This window comes from Plectropomus leopardus, chromosome 9 (assembly GCF_008729295.1).
Source record: "Plectropomus leopardus isolate mb chromosome 9, YSFRI_Pleo_2.0, whole genome shotgun sequence".
NCBI classification, from domain to species: Eukaryota; Metazoa; Chordata; class Actinopteri; order Perciformes; family Serranidae; genus Plectropomus; species Plectropomus leopardus.
The window spans coordinates 18,607,923-18,625,531 of record NC_056471.1 but is presented as its reverse complement, the minus strand read 5'-3'; the positions used below and the strand labels follow the sequence as shown (position 1 = coordinate 18,625,531).

The 17,609-nt window shown below is 42.6% G+C and overlaps 1 protein-coding gene across 1 annotated transcript in view; it reads right to left on the bottom strand.

Annotated features, from left to right (window-relative positions):
- Positions 1–17,609, bottom strand: part of ahnak (AHNAK nucleoprotein) — a 37,255-nt gene that overhangs the window by 3,696 nt on the left and 15,950 nt on the right. Inside the window, 13 exon segments of the mRNA XM_042493907.1 lie at positions 1–3,513; positions 3,516–6,003; positions 6,006–6,221; positions 6,224–7,021; positions 7,023–7,157; positions 7,159–7,476; positions 7,617–7,867; positions 8,053–8,263; positions 8,266–8,525; positions 8,693–12,195; positions 12,197–12,999; positions 13,001–13,763; positions 13,765–17,561. Of these exon segments, the coding sequence (XP_042349841.1) occupies positions 1–3,513; positions 3,516–6,003; positions 6,006–6,221; positions 6,224–7,021; positions 7,023–7,157; positions 7,159–7,476; positions 7,617–7,867; positions 8,053–8,263; positions 8,266–8,525; positions 8,693–12,195; positions 12,197–12,999; positions 13,001–13,763; positions 13,765–17,561 (17,056 nt within the window).

Genomic DNA, 17,609 nt, shown 5'->3' with positions numbered 1-17,609 from the left:
GTCCTGAAATGCTTGGCATGCTGAATTTGGGTCCTTTTAATTTACCACTTGGACTCTCAATGTCAACATCTGGTCCTTGGATATCCAATTCAGGGGCTTTAATATCAATATCAGCTTTCGGGAGGCTGACATCAACTTCTGGACCCTCCAGTTTTGGACCTTTTAATCCAAAGGAAGGCACTTTGAATTTAGGCATTTTGATTCCTCCTTTGTGGCCCTCCATGTCAACTTCTGGTCCTTCTATATCGACCTTGGGAGTTTTTATGTCTACATCAATCTTGCCTTTTGGAAGGTCTACATCAATATCTGGACCCTCCACTTTTGGACCTTTAATGTTCAGTGATGGCATTTTGAATTTTGGCAATTCAAATCCACCTTTTGGACCTTCAATGTCAACCTGTGGACCTTTGATGTCGACATCAGGCGCTTTTATGTCTCCCTCTATCTTTGGCACTGACACATCCACATCACCTTTCAGTCTGGGACCTCTCAGATTGAAATCCACGTCTGGCATGGAAAGTTTTGGTCCTGAAATGCTTGGCATGCTGAATTTGGGTCCTTTGAATTTACCACTTGGACTCTCAATGTCAACATCTGGTCCTTGGATATCCAATTCAGGGGCTTTAATATCAATATCAGCTTTCGGGAGGCTGACATCAACTTCTGGACCCTCCAGTTTTGGACCTTTTAATCCAAAGGAAGGCACTTTGAATTTCGGCATTTTGATTCCTCCTTTGTGGCCCTCCATGTCAACTTCTGGTCCTTCTATATCGACCTTGGGAGTTTTTATGTCTACATCAATCTTGCCTTTGGGAAGGTCTACATCAATATCTGGACCCTCCACTTTTGGACCTTTAATGTTCAGTGATGGCATTTTGAATTTTGGCAATTCAAATCCACCTTTTGGACCTTCAATGTCAACCTGTGGACCTTTGATGTCGACATCAGGTGCTTTTATGTCTCCCTCTATCTTTGGCACTGACACATCCACATCACCTTTCAGTTTGGGACCTTTCAGTTTGAAATCCACATCTGGCATGGAAAGTTTTGGTCCTGAAATGCTTGGCATGTTGAATTTGGGTCCTTTTAATTTACCACTTGGACTCTCAATGTCAACATCTGGTGCTTTGATATCTATATCAGGTGCTTTGATATCAATATCAGCTTTTGGAAGACTGACATCAACTTCTGGACCCTCCACTTTTGGACCTTTGAATCCAAAGGATGGCAGGTGGAATTTAGGCATTTTAAATCCTCCTTTAGGACCCTTGATGTCAACATCTGGCCCTTCAATGTCCACATCTGGCATTGAAAATTTGGGTCCTGATATGCTTGGCTTAGTGAATTTAGGCCCTTTAAATTTTCCATCAGGGCCTTTAATGTCAGTCTCTGGAGTTTTAAGTTCTACTTTAGGCATTTTCACATCAAAGTTAGCTTTAGGAAGATTTACATCCACATCTGGACCCTCCAGTGTGGGACCTTTGATCTCAAACGATGGCATATTGATTTTTGGCATTTCAAGTCCACCTTTTGGGCCTTCGAGGTTAACCTGTGGACCTTTGATGTCAAACTCAGGTGTTTTTATGTCTCCCTTTAACTTTGGAACTGACATATCCACATCACCTTTCAGTTTAGGACCTTTCAGATTTAAACCCACATCAGGCATGGAAAGTTTTGGTCCTGAAATGCTTGGCATGCTGAATTTGGGTCCTTTGATTTTACCACTTGGACTCTTGATGTTAAAATCTGGTCCTTTCATATCCAGTTCTGGGGCTTTAACATCAATATCAGCCTTTGGGAGGTTTACATCAACATCTGGCCCCTCAACATTTGAACCTTTCATTTCAAAGGATGGCATGTGGAATTTAGGCATTTTAAATCCTCCTTTGTGACCCTTAATATCAACATCTGGTCCTTCAATATCAACTGTGGGAGCTTTTATGTCACCCTCAAACTTTGGAACAGACACATCAACATCTCCCTTTATTTTGGGCGCTTTGAGACTCATATCAAAGTCCGGTAACTTTGGTCCAGATAGAGATGGCAGTTTAAATTTAGGACCTTTAATTTTACCACTTGTACTCTCTATGTCAAGATCTGGTCCTTCAATATTGATCTCAGGAGACGTCATGTCTACATCAGGAATTTCAACATCAATGCTGCCTTTTGGAAGGTCTACATCAATATCTGGACCCTCCACTTTTGGACCTTTAATGTTCAGTGATGGCATTTTAAATCTTGGCAATTCAAATCCACCTTTTGGACCTTCGATGTCAACCTGTGGACCTTTGATGTCGACATCAGGTGCTTTTATGTCTCCCTCTATCTTTGGCACTGACACATCCACATCACCTTTCAGTTTGGGACCTTTCAATTTGAAATCCACATCTGGCATGGAAAGTTTTGGTCCTGAAATGCTTGGCATGCTGAATTTGGGTCCTTTGAATTTACCACTTGGGCTCTCAATGTCAACATCTGGTCCCTGGATATCCAATTCAGGGGCTTTAATATCAATATCAGCTTTTGGGAGACTGACATCAAGTTCTGGACCCTCCAGTTTTGGACCTTTTAACCCAAAGGAAGGAATTTTGAATTTAGGCATTTTGATTCCTCCTTTGTGGCCCTCCATATCAACTTCTGGTCCTTCTATATCGACCTTGGGAGTTTTTATGTCTACATCAATCTTGCCTTTTGGAAGGTCTACATCAATATCTGGACCCTCCACTTTTGGACCTTTAATGTTCAGTGATGGCATTTTGAATTTTGGCAATTCAAATCCACCTTTTGGACCTTCGATGTCAACCTGTGGACCTTTGATGTCGACATCAGGTGCTTTTATGTCTCCCTCTATCTTGGGTACTGACACATCCACATCACCTTTCAGTTTGGGACCTTTCAGTTTGAAATCCACATCTGGCATGGAAAGTTTTGGTCCTGAAATGTTTGGCATGCTGAATTTGGGTCCTTTTAATTTACCACTTGGGCTCTCAATGTCAACATCTGGTCCCTGGATATCCAATTCAGGGGCTTTAATATCAATATCAGCTTTCGGGAGGCTGACATCAACTTCTGGACCCTCCAGTTTTGGACCTTTTAATCCAAAGGAAGGAATTTTGAATTTAGGCATTTTAATTCCTCCTTTGTGGCCCTCCATGTCAACTTCTGGTCCTTCTATATCGACCTTGGGAGTTTTTATGTCTACATCAATCTTGCCTTTGGGAAGGTCTACATCAATATCTGGACCCTCCACTTTTGGACCTTTAATGTTCAGTGATGGCATTTTGAATTTTGGCAATTCAAATCCACCTTTTGGACCTTCGATGTCAACCTGTGGACCTTTGATGTCGACATCAGGTGCTTTTATGTCTCCCTCTATCTTGGGTACTGACACATCATCCACATCACCTTTCAATTTGGGACCTTTCAGTTTGAAATCCACATCTGGCATGGAAAGTTTTGGTCCTGAAATGCTTGGCATGCTGAATTTGGGTCCTTTTAATTTGCACTTGGACTCTCAATGTCAACATCCGGTCCTTGGATATCCAATTCAGGGGCTTTAATATCAATATCAGCTTTTGGGAGGCTGACATCAAGTTCTGGACCCTCCAGTTTTGGACCTTTAAATCCAAAGGAAGGAATTTTGAATTTAGGCATTTTGATTCCTCCTTTGTGGCCCTCCATGTCAACTTCTGGTCCTTCTATATCGACCTTGGGGGTTTTTATGTCTACATCAATCTTGCCTTTGGGAAGGTCTACATCAATATCTGGACCCTCCACTTTTGGACTTTTAATGTTCAATGATGGCATTTTGAATTTTGGCAATTCAAATCCTCCTTTTGGTCCTTCAATGTCAACCTGTGGACCTTTGATGTCGACATCAGGTGCCTTTATTTCTCCCTCTATCTTTGGCACTGACACATCCACATCACCTTTCAGTCTAGGACCGCTCAGATTGAAATCCACGTCTGGCATGGAAAGTTTTGGTCCTGAAATGCTTGGCATGCTGAATTTGGGTCCTTTGAATTTACCACTTGGACTCTCTATGTCAACATCAGGTCCTTGGATATCCAATTCAGGGGCTTTAATATCAATATCAGCTTTCGGGAGGCTGACATCAACTTCTGGACCCTCCAGTTTTGGACCACTGAATCCAAAGGAAGGCACTTTGAATTTAGGCATTTTGATTCCTCCTTTGTGGCCCTCCATGTCAACTTCTGGTCCTTCTATATCGACCTTGGGAGTATTTATGTCTACATCAATCTTGCCTTTGGGAAGGTCTACATCAATATCTGGACCCTCCACTTTTGGACCTTTAATGTTCAATGATGGCATTTTGAATTTTGGCAATTCAAATCCACCTTTTGGACCTTCGATGTCAACCTGTGGACCTTTGATGTCGACATCAGGTGCTTTTATGTCTCCCTCTATCTTTGGCACTGACACATCCACATCACCTTTCAGTTTGGGACCTTTCAGTTTGAAATCCACATCTGGCATGGAAAGTTTTGGTCCTGAAATGCTTGGCATGCTGAATTTGGGTCCTTTGATTTTACCACTTGGACTCTCTATGTCAACATCTGGTCCTTGGATATCCAATTCAGGGGCTTTAATATCAATATCAGCTTTCGGGAGGCTGACATCAACTTCTGGACCCTCCAGTTTTGGCCCACTGAATCCAAAGGAAGGCACTTTGAATTTAGGCATTTTGATTCCTCCTTTGTGGCCCTCCATGTCAACATCTGGTCCTTCTATATCGACCTTGGGAGTTTTTATGTCTACATCAATCTTGCCTTTGGGAAGGTCTACATCAATATCTGGACCCTCCACTTTTGGACCTTTAATGTTCAGTGATGGCATTTTGAATTTTGGCAATTCAAAACCACCTTTTGGACCTTCAATGTCAACCTGTGGACCTTTGATGTCAACATTAGGTGCTTTTATGTCTCCCTCTATCTTTGGCACTGACACATCCACATCACCTTTCAGTTTGGGACCTTTCAGTTTGAAATCCACATCTGGCATGGAAAGTTTTGGTCCTGAAATGCTTGGCATGCTGAATTTTGGTCCTTTTAATTTACCACTTGGACTCTCAATGTCAACATCAGGTCCTTGGATATCCAATTCAGGGGCTTTAATATCAATATCAGCTTTCGGGAGGCTGACATCAACTTCTGGACCCTCCAGTTTTGGCCCACTGAATCCAAAGGAAGGCACTTTGAATTTAGGCATTTTGATTCCTCCTTTGTGGCCCTCCATGTCAACTTCTGGTCCTTCTATATCGACCTTGGGAGTTTTTATGTCCACATCAATCTTGCCTTTGGGAAGGTCTACATCAACATCTGGACCCTCCACTTTTGGACCTTTAATGTTCAATGATGGCATTTTGAATTTTGGCAATTCAAATCCACCTTTTGGACCTTCGATGTCAACCTGTGGACCTTTGATGTCGACATTAGGTGCTTTTATGTCTCCCTCTATCTTTGGCACTGACACATCCACATCACCTTTCAGTTTGGGACCTTTCAGTTTGAAATCCACATCTGGCATGGAAAGTTTTGGTCCTGAAATGCTTGGCATGCTGAATTTGGGTCCTTTGATTTTACCACTTGGACTCTCTATGTCAACATCTGGTCCTTGGATATCCAATTCAGGGGCTTTAATATCAATATCAGCTTTCGGGAGGCTGACATCAACTTCTGGACCCTCCAGTTTTGGACCTTTTAATCCAAAGGAAGGCACTTTGAATTTAGGCATTTTGATTCCTCCTTTGTGGCCCTCCATGTCAACTTCTGGTCCTTCTATGTCGACCTTGGGAGTTTTTATGTCTACATCAATCTTGCCTTTGGGGAGGTCTACATCAATATCTGGACCCTCCACTTTTGGACCTTTAATGTTCAGTGATGGCATTTTGAATTTTGGCAATTCAAATCCACCTTTTGGACCTTCAATGTCAACCTGTGGACCTTTGATGTCGACATCAGGTGCTTTTATGTCTCCCTCTATCTCTTTGGCACTGACACATCCACATCACCTTTCAGCTTGGGACCTCTTAGATCGAAATCCACATCTGGCATGGAAAGTTTTGGTCCTGAAATGCTTGGCATACTGAATTTGGGTCCTTTGAATTTACCACTTGGACTCTCAATGTCAACATCTGGTCCTTGGATATCCAATTCAGGGGCTTTAATATCAATATCAGCTTTCGGGAGGCTGACATCAACTTCTGACCCTCCAGTTTTGGACCTTTAAATCCAAAGGAAGGCAATTTGAATTTAGGCATTTTGATTCCTCCTTTGTGGCCCTCCATGTCAACTTCTGGTCCTTCTATATCGACCTTGGGGGTTTTTATGTCTACATCAATCTTGCCTTTGGGAAGGTCTACATCAATATCTGGACCCTCCACTTTTGGACCTTTAATGTTCAGTGATGGCATTTTGAATTTTGGCAATTCAAATCCACCTTTTGGACCTTCAAAGTCAACCTGTGGACCTTTGATGTCGACCTCAGGTGCTTTTATGTCTCCCTCTATCTTTGGCACTGTCACATCCACATCACCTTTCAGCTTGGGACTTCTCAGATTGAAATCCACTTCTGGCATGGAAAGTTTTGGTCCTGAAATGCTTGGCATGCTGAATTTGGGTCCTTTTAATTTTCCACTTGGACTCTCAATGTCAACATCTGGTCCTTGGATATCAACCTTGGGAGTTTTTATGTCCACATCAATCTTGCCTTTGGGAAGGTCTACATCAACATCTGGACCCTCCACTTTTGGACCTTTAATGTTCAAGGATGGCATTTTGATTTTTGGCATTTCAAATCCACCTTTCGGACCCTCAATGTTTACCTGTGGACCTTTGATGTCAACATCAGGTGCTTTTATGTCTCCCTCTATCTTTGGCACTGACACATCCACATCACCTTTCAGTTTGGGCCCTTTCAGGCTCATATCCCAATCTGGCAGTTTCGGTCCTGATATTGATGGTAGTTTAAATTTTGGTCCTTTGAGCTTTGCATCAGGGCTTTTCGATTTCAACATTTGGACCCTTTAAGTCAATGTCAGGTGCAGTTACAGCAATGTTTGCTTTGGGAAGATTTATATCAACATCAGGACTTTCCACTTTGGGAGCTTTGATTTCAAATGACGGCATTTTTATTTTTAGGCATGTCAAGTCCACCCTTGGGACCTTTGATATCAAACTCTGGACCTTTGATGTCAACATCAGGTATTGATATGTCTCCCTTAATCTTTGGAACCGACACATCCACATCACCTTTGAGTTTTGGACCCTTCAGTTTGAAATCCACATCTGGCATTGGAATTTTCGGTCCTGTAATAGTTGGCAATTTTAGTTTTGTGCCTTTAATTTTGGCATCTGGACTTTCAATTTTAATGTCTGTTCCCTCAATGTCAACATCTGGAATTTTCATTTCAGTGTCAGCTCTGGGAAGATCAATATCAACTTCTGGCAGTTCAACCTTTGGACCTTTGAAGCCAAATTTCGGCAGCTTGAATTCGAGCCCTTAATTTTTGGACCAGTCAATCCCATGTCAAGATCAAGATCTTCAGTACTACCAGTCTTCCCTTTGATACTGATATCCCCTTTAGCCATTTTCACATCAGTTTCTGGACCCTTAATCTTTGGGCCCTTAAATCCAAACTTTGGCAGTTTGAATTTAGATTTCTTTGCGCCAATTTCCGGAACATCAACAGTAACATCTGGTCCCTCAAGTTCTGATTTTGGCAGCTGAACATCACCCTTCAAATCGGCCTTCGATTTTGATCCTTTCAAGTTGATGTCAACATCTGGCAATGATATCTTTGGTCCAGATATTTTAGGTAATTTCACCTTTGGCCCGCTAAGTTCTCCTGATGGAGATTCAAATTCAACCGTAGGAATTTTGATCTCACCTTGAGGCGTTTTTTATGTCTCCTTCAAATTTTGGTGCTGACACATTTCCCTTTATCTTGGGCCCTTTAAACCCGATGTCAAATTTCAGGCAAATTGGGTCCTGATGTTGATGGCATTTTAATTTTAGGCATTTCGAATCCACCCTTCGTCCCTTGGATATCAAGCTGTGGACCTTTGACATCAACATCAGGTGCTTGCACTTTAATGTTAGCTTCAGGGACATTTATATCAACATCTGGACCCTCCACTTTTGGACATTGGAAGCCAAATGATGGCATTTTGATTGTTGGCAAGTCAAATCCAACTTTCGGACCTTCAACGTCAACCTGTGGACCTTTAATATCAACCTCTGGTGTGCTTTTATGTCTCCCTTTATCTTTGGCACCTTAACATCTACATCACCTTTCAGTTTGGGACCTTTCAGTTTGAAATCCACATCTGGCATGGAAAGTTTTGGTCCTGAAATGCTTGGCATGCTGAATTTGGGTCCTTTTAATTTACCACTTGGACTCTCAATGTCAACATCTGGTCCTTGGATATCCAATTCAGGGGCTTTAATATCAATATCAGCTTTCGGGAGGCTGACATCAACTTCTGGACCCTCCAGTTTTGGACCTTTTAATCCAAGGAAGGCACTTTGAATTTAGGCATTTTGATTCCTCCTTTGTGGCCCTCCATGTCAACTTCTGGTCCTTCTATATCGACCTTGGGGGTTTTTATGTCTACATCAATCTTGCCTTTGGGAAGGTCTACATCAATATCTGGACCCTCCACTTTTGGACCTTTAATGTTCAGTGATGGCATTTTGAATTTTGGCAATTCAAATCCACCTTTTGGACCTTCAATGTCAACCTGTGGACCTTTGATGTCGACATCAGGTGCTTTTATGTCTCCCTCTATCTTTGGCACTGACACATCCACGTCACCTTTCAGTCTGGGACCTCTCAGATTGAAATCCACGTCTGGCATGGAAAGTTTTGGTCCTGAAATGCTTGGCATGCTGAATTTGGGTCCTTTTAATTTACCACTTGGGCTCCCAATGTCAACATCTGGTCCTTGGATATCCAATTCAGGGGCTTTAATATCAATATCAGCTTTCGGGAGGCTGACATCAACATCTGGACCCTCCACTTTTGGACCTTTCAACCCGATGGATGGCAGATGGAATTTGGGCATTTTAAATCCTCCTGTATGTCCCTCTATGTCAACATCTGGTCCTTCTATATCCATCTTGGGAGATTTTATGTCTACATCAATCTTTCCTTTGGGAAGGTCCACATCAACATCTGGACCCTCCACTTTTGGACCTTTAATGTTCAGTGATGGCATTTTGAATTTTGGCAATTCAAATCCACCTTTTGAACCTTCGATGTCAACCTGTGGACCTTTGATGTCGACCTCAGGTGCTTTCATGTCTCCCTCTATCTTTGGCACTGACACATCCAAATCACCTTTCAGTTTGGGACCTTTCAGTTTGAAATCCACATCTGGCATGGAAAGTTTTGGTCCTGAAATGCTTGGCATGCTGAATTTGGGTCCTTTTAATTTACCACTTGGGCTCTCAATGTCAACATCAGGTCCTTGGATATCCAATTCAGGGGCTTTAATATCAATATCAGCTTTCGGGAGGCTGACATCAACTTCTGGACCCTCCAGTTTTGGACCTTTAAATCCAAAGGAAGGCACTTTGAATTTCGGCATTTTGATTCCTCCTTTGTGGCCCTCCATGTCAACTTCTGGTCCTTCTATATCGACCTTGGGAGTTTTTATGTCTACATCAATCTTGCCTTTGGGAAGGTCTACATCAATATCTGGACCCTCCACTTTTGGACCTTTAATGTTCAGTGATGGCATTTTGAATTTTGGCAATTCAAATCCACCTTTTGAACCTTCGATGTCAACCTGTGGACCTTTGATGTCGACATCAGGCGCTTTTATGTCTCCCTCTATCTTTGGCACTGACACATCCACATCACCTTTCAGTTTGGGACCTTTCAGTTTGAAATCCACATCTGGCATGGAAAGTTTTGGTCCTGAAATGCTTGGCATGCTGAATTTGGGTCCTTTTAATTTACCACTTGGACTCTCTATGTCAACATCTGGTCCTTGGATATCCAATTCAGGGGCTTTAATATCAATATCAGCTTTCGGGAGGCTGACATCAACTTCTGGACCCTCCAGTTTTGGCCCACTGAATCCAAAGGAAGGCACTTTGAATTTAGGCATTTTGATTCCTCCTTTGTGGCCCTCCATGTCAACTTCTGGTCCTTCTATATCGACCTTGGGGGTTTTTATGTCTACATCAATCTTGCCTTTGGGAAGGTCTACATCAATATCTGGACCCTCCACTTTTGGACCTTTAATGTTCAGTGATGGCATTTTGAATTTTGGCAATTCAAATCCACCTTTTGAACCTTCGATGTCAACCTGTGGACCTTTGATGTCGACATCAGGCGCTTTTATGTCTCCCTCTATCTTTGGCACTGACACATCCACATCACCTTTCAGTTTGGGACCTTTCAGTTTGAAATCCACATCTGGCATGGAAAGTTTTGGTCCTGAAATGCTTGGCATGCTGAATTTGGGTCCTTTTAATTTACCACTTGTACTCTCTATGTCAACATCTGGTCCTTGGATATCCAATTCAGGGGCTTTAATATCAATATCAGCTTTTGGGAGGCTGACATCAACTTCTGGACCCTCCAGTTTTGGACCTTTAAATCCAAAGGAAGGCACTTTGAATTTCGGCATTTTGATTCCTCCTTTGTGGCCCTCCATGTCAACTTCTGGTCCTTCTATATCGACCTTGGGAGTTTTTATGTCTACATCAATCTTGCCTTTGGGAAGGTCTACATCAATATCTGGACCCTCCACTTTTGGACCTTTAATGTTCAGTGATGGCATTTTGAATTTTGGCAATTCAAATCCACCTTTTGGACCTTCAATGTCAACCTGTGGACCTTTGATGTCGACATCAGGTGCTTTTATGTCTCCCTCTATCTTTGGCACTGACACATCCACATCACCTTTCAGTTTGGGACCTTTCAGTTTGAAATCCACATCTGGCATGGAAAGTTTTGGTCCTGAAATGCTTGGCATGCTGAATTTGGGTCCTTTTAATTTACCACTTGGACTCTCTATGTCAACATCTGGTCCTTGGATATCCAATTCAGGGGCTTTAATATCAATATCAGCTTTCGGGAGGCTAACATCAACTTCTGGACCCTCCAGTTTTGGACCTTTTAATCCAAAGGAAGGCACTTTGAATTTAGGCATTTTGATTCTCCTTTGTGGCCCTCCATGTCAACTTCTGGTCCTTCTATATCGACCTTGGGGGTTTTTTATGTCTACATCAATCTTGCCTTTGGGAAGGTCTACATCAATATCTGGACCCTCCACTTTTGGACCTTTAATGTTCAGTGATGGCATTTTGAATTTTGGCAATTCAAATCCACCTTTTGGACCTTCAATGTCAACCTGTGGACCTTTGATGTCGACATCAGGTGCTTTTATGTCTCCCTCTATCTTTGGCACTGACACATCCACATCACCTTTCAGTTTGGGACCTTTCAGTTTGAAATCCACATCTGGCATGGAAAGTTTTGGTCCTGAAATGCTTGGCATGCTGAATTTGGGTCCTTTTAATTTACCACTTGGACTCTCTATGTCAACATCAGGTCCTTGGATATCCAATTCAGGGGCTTTAATATCAATATCAGCTTTTGGGAGGCTGACATCAACTTCTGGACCCTCCAGTTTTGGACCTTTAAATCCAAAGGAAGGCACTTTGAATTTAGGCATTTTGATTCCTCCTTTGTGGCCCTCCATGTCAACTTCTGGTCCTTCTATGTCGACCTTGGGAGTTTTTATGTCTACATCAATCTTGCCTTTGGGAAGGTCTACATCAATATCTGGACCCTCCACTTTTGGACCTTTAATGTTCAGTGATGGCATTTTGAATTTTGGCAATTCAAAACCACCTTTTGAACCTTCGATGTCAACCTGTGGACCTTTGATGTCAACATCAGGTGCTTTTATGTCTCCCTCTATCTTTGGCACTGACACATCCACATCACCTTTCAGTTTGGGACCTTTCAGTTTGAAATCCACATCTGGCATGGAAAGTTTTGGCCCTGAAATGCTTGGCATGTTGAATTTGGGTCCTTTTAATTTACCACTTGGACTCTCTATGTCAACATCTGGTCCTTGGATATCCAATTCAGGGGCTTTAATATCAATATCAGCTTTCGGGAGGCTGACATCAACTTCTGGACCCCAGTTTTGGACCTTTTAATCCAAAGGAAGGTACTTTGAATTTAGGCATTTTGATTCCTCCTTTGTGGCCCTCCATGTCAACTTCTGGTCCTTCTATGTCGACCTTGGGAGTTTTTATGTCCACATCAATCTTGCCTTTGGGAAGGTCTACATCAACATCTGGACCCTCCACTTTTGGACCTTTAATGTTCAGTGATGGCATTTTGAATTTTGGCAATTCAAATCCACCTTTTGAACCTTCGATGTCAACCTGTGGACCTTTGATGTCGACCTCAGGTGCTTTTATGTCTCCCTCTATCTTTGGCACTGACACATCCACATCACCTTTCAGTTTGGGACCTTTCAGTTTGAAATCCACATCTGGCATGGAAAGTTTTGGCCCTGAAATGCTTGGCATGTTGAATTTGGGTCCTTTTAATTTACCACTTGGACTCTCTATGTCAACATCTGGTCCTTGGATATCCAATTCAGGGGCTTTAATATCAATATCAGCTTTCGGGAGGCTGACATCAACTTCTGGACCCTCCAGTTTTGGACCTTTTAATCCAAAGGAAGGTACTTTGAATTTAGGCATTTTGATTCCTCCTTTGTGGCCCTCCATGTCAACTTCTGGTCCTTCTATGTCGACCTTGGGAGTTTTTATGTCCACATCAATCTTGCCTTTGGGAAGGTCTACATCAACATCTGGACCCTCCACTTTTGGACCTTTAATGTTCAATGATGGCATTTTGAATTTTGGCAATTCAAATCCACCTTTTGAACCTTCAATGTCAACCTGTGGACCTTTGATGTCGACCTCAGGTGCTTTTATGTCTCTCCCTCTCTATCTTTGGCACTGACACATCCACATCACCTTTCAGTTTGGGACCTCTCAGATTGAAATCCACACCTGGCATGGACAGTTTTGGTCCTGAAATGCTTGGCATGCCGATTTTGGGTCCTTTTAATTCACCACTTGGACTCTCAATGTCAACATCTGGTCCTTTGATATCCAATTCAGGGGCTTTAATATCAATATCAGCTTTCGGGAGGCTGACATCAACTTCTGGACCCTCCAGTTTTGGACCTTTAAATCCAAAGTGAGGCAATTTGAATTTAGGCATTTTGATTCCTCCTTTGTGGCCCTCCATGTCAACTTCTGGTCCTTCTATGTCAACCTTGGGAGTTTTTATGTCTACATCAATCTTGCCTTTGGGAAGGTCCACATCAACATCTGGACCCTCCACTTTTGGACCTTTAATGTTCAGTGATGGAACTTTGATTTTCGGTATGTCAAATCCACCTTTCGGACCTTCGATGTCAACCTGTGGACCTTTGATGTCAACATCAGGTGCTTTTATGTCTCCCTCTATCTTTGGCACTGACACATCCACATCACCTTTCAGTTTGGGACCTCTCAGATTGAAATCCACACCTGGCATGGACAGTTTTGGTCCTGAAATGCTTGGCATGCCGATTTTGGGTCCTTTTAATTTACCACTTGGGCTCTCAATGTCAACATCTGGTCCCTGGATATCCAATTCGGGGGCTTTAATATCAATATCAGCTTTCGGGAGGCTGACATCAACTTCTGGACCCCAGTTTTGGACCTTTAAATCCAAAGTGAGGCAATTTGAATTTAGGCATTTTGATTCCTCCTTTGTGGCCCTCCATGTCAACTTCTGGTCCTTCTATGTCAACCTTGGGAGTTTTTATGTCTACATCAATCTTGCCTTTGGGAAGGTCCACATCAACATCTGGACCCTCCACTTTTGGACCTTTAATGTTCAGTGATGGAACTTTGATTTTCGGTATGTCAAATCCACCTTTCGGACCTTCGATGTCAACCTGTGGACCTTTGATGTCAACATCAGGTGCTTTTATGTCTCCCTCTATCTTTGGCACTGACACATCCACATCACCTTTCAGTTTGGGACCTCTCAGATTGAAATCCACACCTGGCATGGACAGTTTTGGTCCTGAAATGCTTGGCATGCCGATTTTGGGTCCTTTTAATTTACCACTTGGGCTCTCAATGTCAACATCTGGTCCCTGGATATCCAATTCGGGGGCTTTAATATCAATATCAGCTTTCGGGAGGCTAACATCAACTTCTGGACCCTCCACTTTTGGACCTTTTAATCCAAAGGAAGGAATTTTGAATTTAGGCATTTTGATTCCTCCTTTGTGGCCCTCCATGTCAACTTCTGGTCCTTCTATATCGATCTTGGGAGATTTTATGTCTACATCAATCTTTCCTTTTGGAAGGTTTAGATCAACATCTGGACCCTCCACTTCTGGACCTTTAATGTTCAGTGATGGCATTTTGATTTTTGACATTTCAAATCCACCTTTTGGACCCTCAATGTCAACCTGTGCACCTTTGATGTCAATCTTAGGTGCTTTAATGTCAACTTCTGGACCTTCAACCTTGGGAGGTTTGATGTCTACATCAATCTTGCCTTTGGGTAGGTTTATGTCAACATCTGGGCTCTCCACTTTTTGTCTTTGGATGCCAAATAATGGCAATTTGACTTTTGGCAACCCAAATCCACCCTTTGGCCCTTCAGTATCAACCTGTGGACCTTTGATGTTGACCTCAGGGCCTTTTAAGTCTCCCTCTATATTTGGGACTTTCACATCACTATCACCTTTCAAACTAGGACCTCTCAGATTAAAATCCACATTTGGCCCTGAAATGGTTGGCATATTGATGTTTGGTCCTAGGATTTTACCACCTTGCCTTTCAATGTTAACATCTGGTCCCTTGATATCCAATTCAGCTGCTCCTATATCAATTTTAGCTTTTGGGAGGCTGACATCAACTTCTGGCCCCTCAAAATTTGGACCTTTCAACCCGATGGATGGCACTTTGATTTTGGGCATTTTAAATCCACCCACGTGACCTTCGGTGTCAACATCTGGTCCCTTCATGTCAATCTTAGGAGATTTTATGTTTACATCAATATTGCCTTCGGCAAGTTTTGCATCAACATCTGGAACCTCCACTTTCGGACCTTTAATGTCTATTTCAGGTGTTTCTATGTCTCCTTTTATCTTTGGCACTGACACATCCACATCACCTTTAAGTGTGAGACCCCTCAGATTTAAATCCATATCAGTTGAATTCAGTCCCTTAACATCAACCTTGGGTCCTTTTATGTCAACTTTGGGTGCTTTCACGTCAATGTTTGCTTTGGCAACATTCATATCAACATCCTTATTTTCCAGTTTTGCACCCTTAATTACAATTTCAGGAGCTTTCCCATCAATATTGGTTTTGGAAAGGTTTATATCCACATCTGGACCTTCTACCTTTGGACCCTTGATGTCAATTGTTGGCATTTTTATCTTTGGCTTGTCAAATCCAATCTTTTGTCCTTTGATATCAAACTCTGGGCCTTTGATGACAACTCCAGGTGGTTTCACATCAGTGTTGTCCTTAGGAAGGGTTATATCTACATCTGAGCCCTCCAACCTTGGACCTTTTATGTCAGTTGGTGGCACATTGATTTCTGTTTTTTCAAATCCAATCTTTGGCCCTTTAACATTAATGCCTGAATCTTTGATTTCAATTCCAGGAGTTTTCATGTCTTTCTCTGACACATCCAAATGTCCTTTAAGTTCTGGTCCTCTCAGATTGACACTTGGCATTGACATTTTTGTTCCTGATATGGTTGGCACTTTGAATTTGTCTCCTTTGAGTTTTGCATCAGCCCTTTCAATGTCAATGTCAACATCAGGGCTAGTAACATTAACTTTGGATGCTTTGATTTCGATTCCAGGCATCTCAAATCTACCTTTAGGCCTTCCATAATCAGCTGGTCCTTTACTCTCAGCCTCAGGTTTTGTTGTATGTCCCACAATCTTTGGAAATGACATATCCACATCTCCCTCCACCTTACTTCCTTTTAGACCGATATCCCATTCTGGCGTTGTGGGTCCTGTTTTGGATGACACCTTGGATTTCACTCCTTCACCATCAACTTCTGGTGCTTTGATGCCAACCTTAAGTGGTTTTATGTCAACTTTTGGTTCCTTGGCCCCTTTAATGTCTATTTTGGGTGCCCTGAGTTCCCCCTCAGGCTTTAGCGCTGCTACATCAATATCTCCATCTGCCTTGCTACTCCTCACGTTCAAATCTGTATCTGGCCCGGATAAAGATAATTTCTTTACCTTAGACACTTCCATTTTGTATTTGCTATCAACCTTTGGTACATTGGTTTGAATGCCTGAGTTGATTTCTGGTGCTTCAAAGTCAGCCTCTGGAAGACTTACGCTTACAACTGGTCCTTTAATGTTAGCGCTAGGTAAACTATCTGTCCCTGTCTGACCTTTTTCATAGCCTGGGACTTCAGTGTCTATTCCAGATGGTTTTATTACTCCCTTTGTGCTTGGCAGGTTGACATCAACATCACCTTTCAACTTTGAACCTGTGAGGTTGACATCCACACCTGCCACTGAAATCTTGCCTGGCCTTGAGGAATATCCTGAGGTAACAGTGCCTACTGTTATTGCTGATCCTCCTATCCTGCCACTTCTCAAGTCAGCATCAGTAAGTATGGAACCTCCATCAAGCCTGACATTCTGAATATCAGTACTGCCTGATTTCTTTGCCTGTGGGTGACTGATGGTAGTTTCTGATACCTTCACCTTTGTCCCCCCACTTAAACTGGTGTCGACACTTCCCTCTTGTGTTTTATCCGTGGATGAAGTCAAAATCTGCATGCTTTTTCCTGGCAAAGACATACTAATTGACCCTCCATTCTCATCAGTTGAGGTTATCTCTGCACCTACCAGCCCTCCTATTGAAACATGCTTACTACCAGTGTTTGTGCTGTCTCTTAGTGTCATGCTTGTCCCTGACACCTGAATGCTTCTATCACCTTGCTCTCCTCTTCCTCTTGAGCTCTCAAGGTCTCCTTGGCCTTTAACCCCTGTTACTCCAAAGTTAGACCCTTTAAATCCAGGATATGCACCTTTTTCTCTTTCTACCTCTCTTGTCTGAACACCCCCACTGACTGAGTGTGTCTCTGTGATGCTGACTTGTGGCCCAGTGTAAGAGATATTGCTTGCCTCAAAAACACTCCCTTCTATTCCCACTTTACCTGAAGGGCTGCCATGTGAGATTCTGATATGAGGAGAGCCATCTCCAGATTCGTGCTTTAGCCCCTTGAACTCTGGGCTTGAAAGTTCAAGATGCTCACTTATGCCACCTGGCATATCAACGGTGTAGGTAGTGATGCGGCGGGTGATGGTAGTAATTGTGCTGCCATCGCTGCTTGTGCTGCTATGCCGCTCTGTGCGAACATCCACTCCTTCTGCAAGGTCTTCAGATTTCAGCCGTGGTTTAATCTTTTTTGTGTATATTCTCTTATAGTCCTCATCCTCCCCACTCTATTGATAGAAAAAGAAAGGACGTACCATATGAAACTGTTATTATAA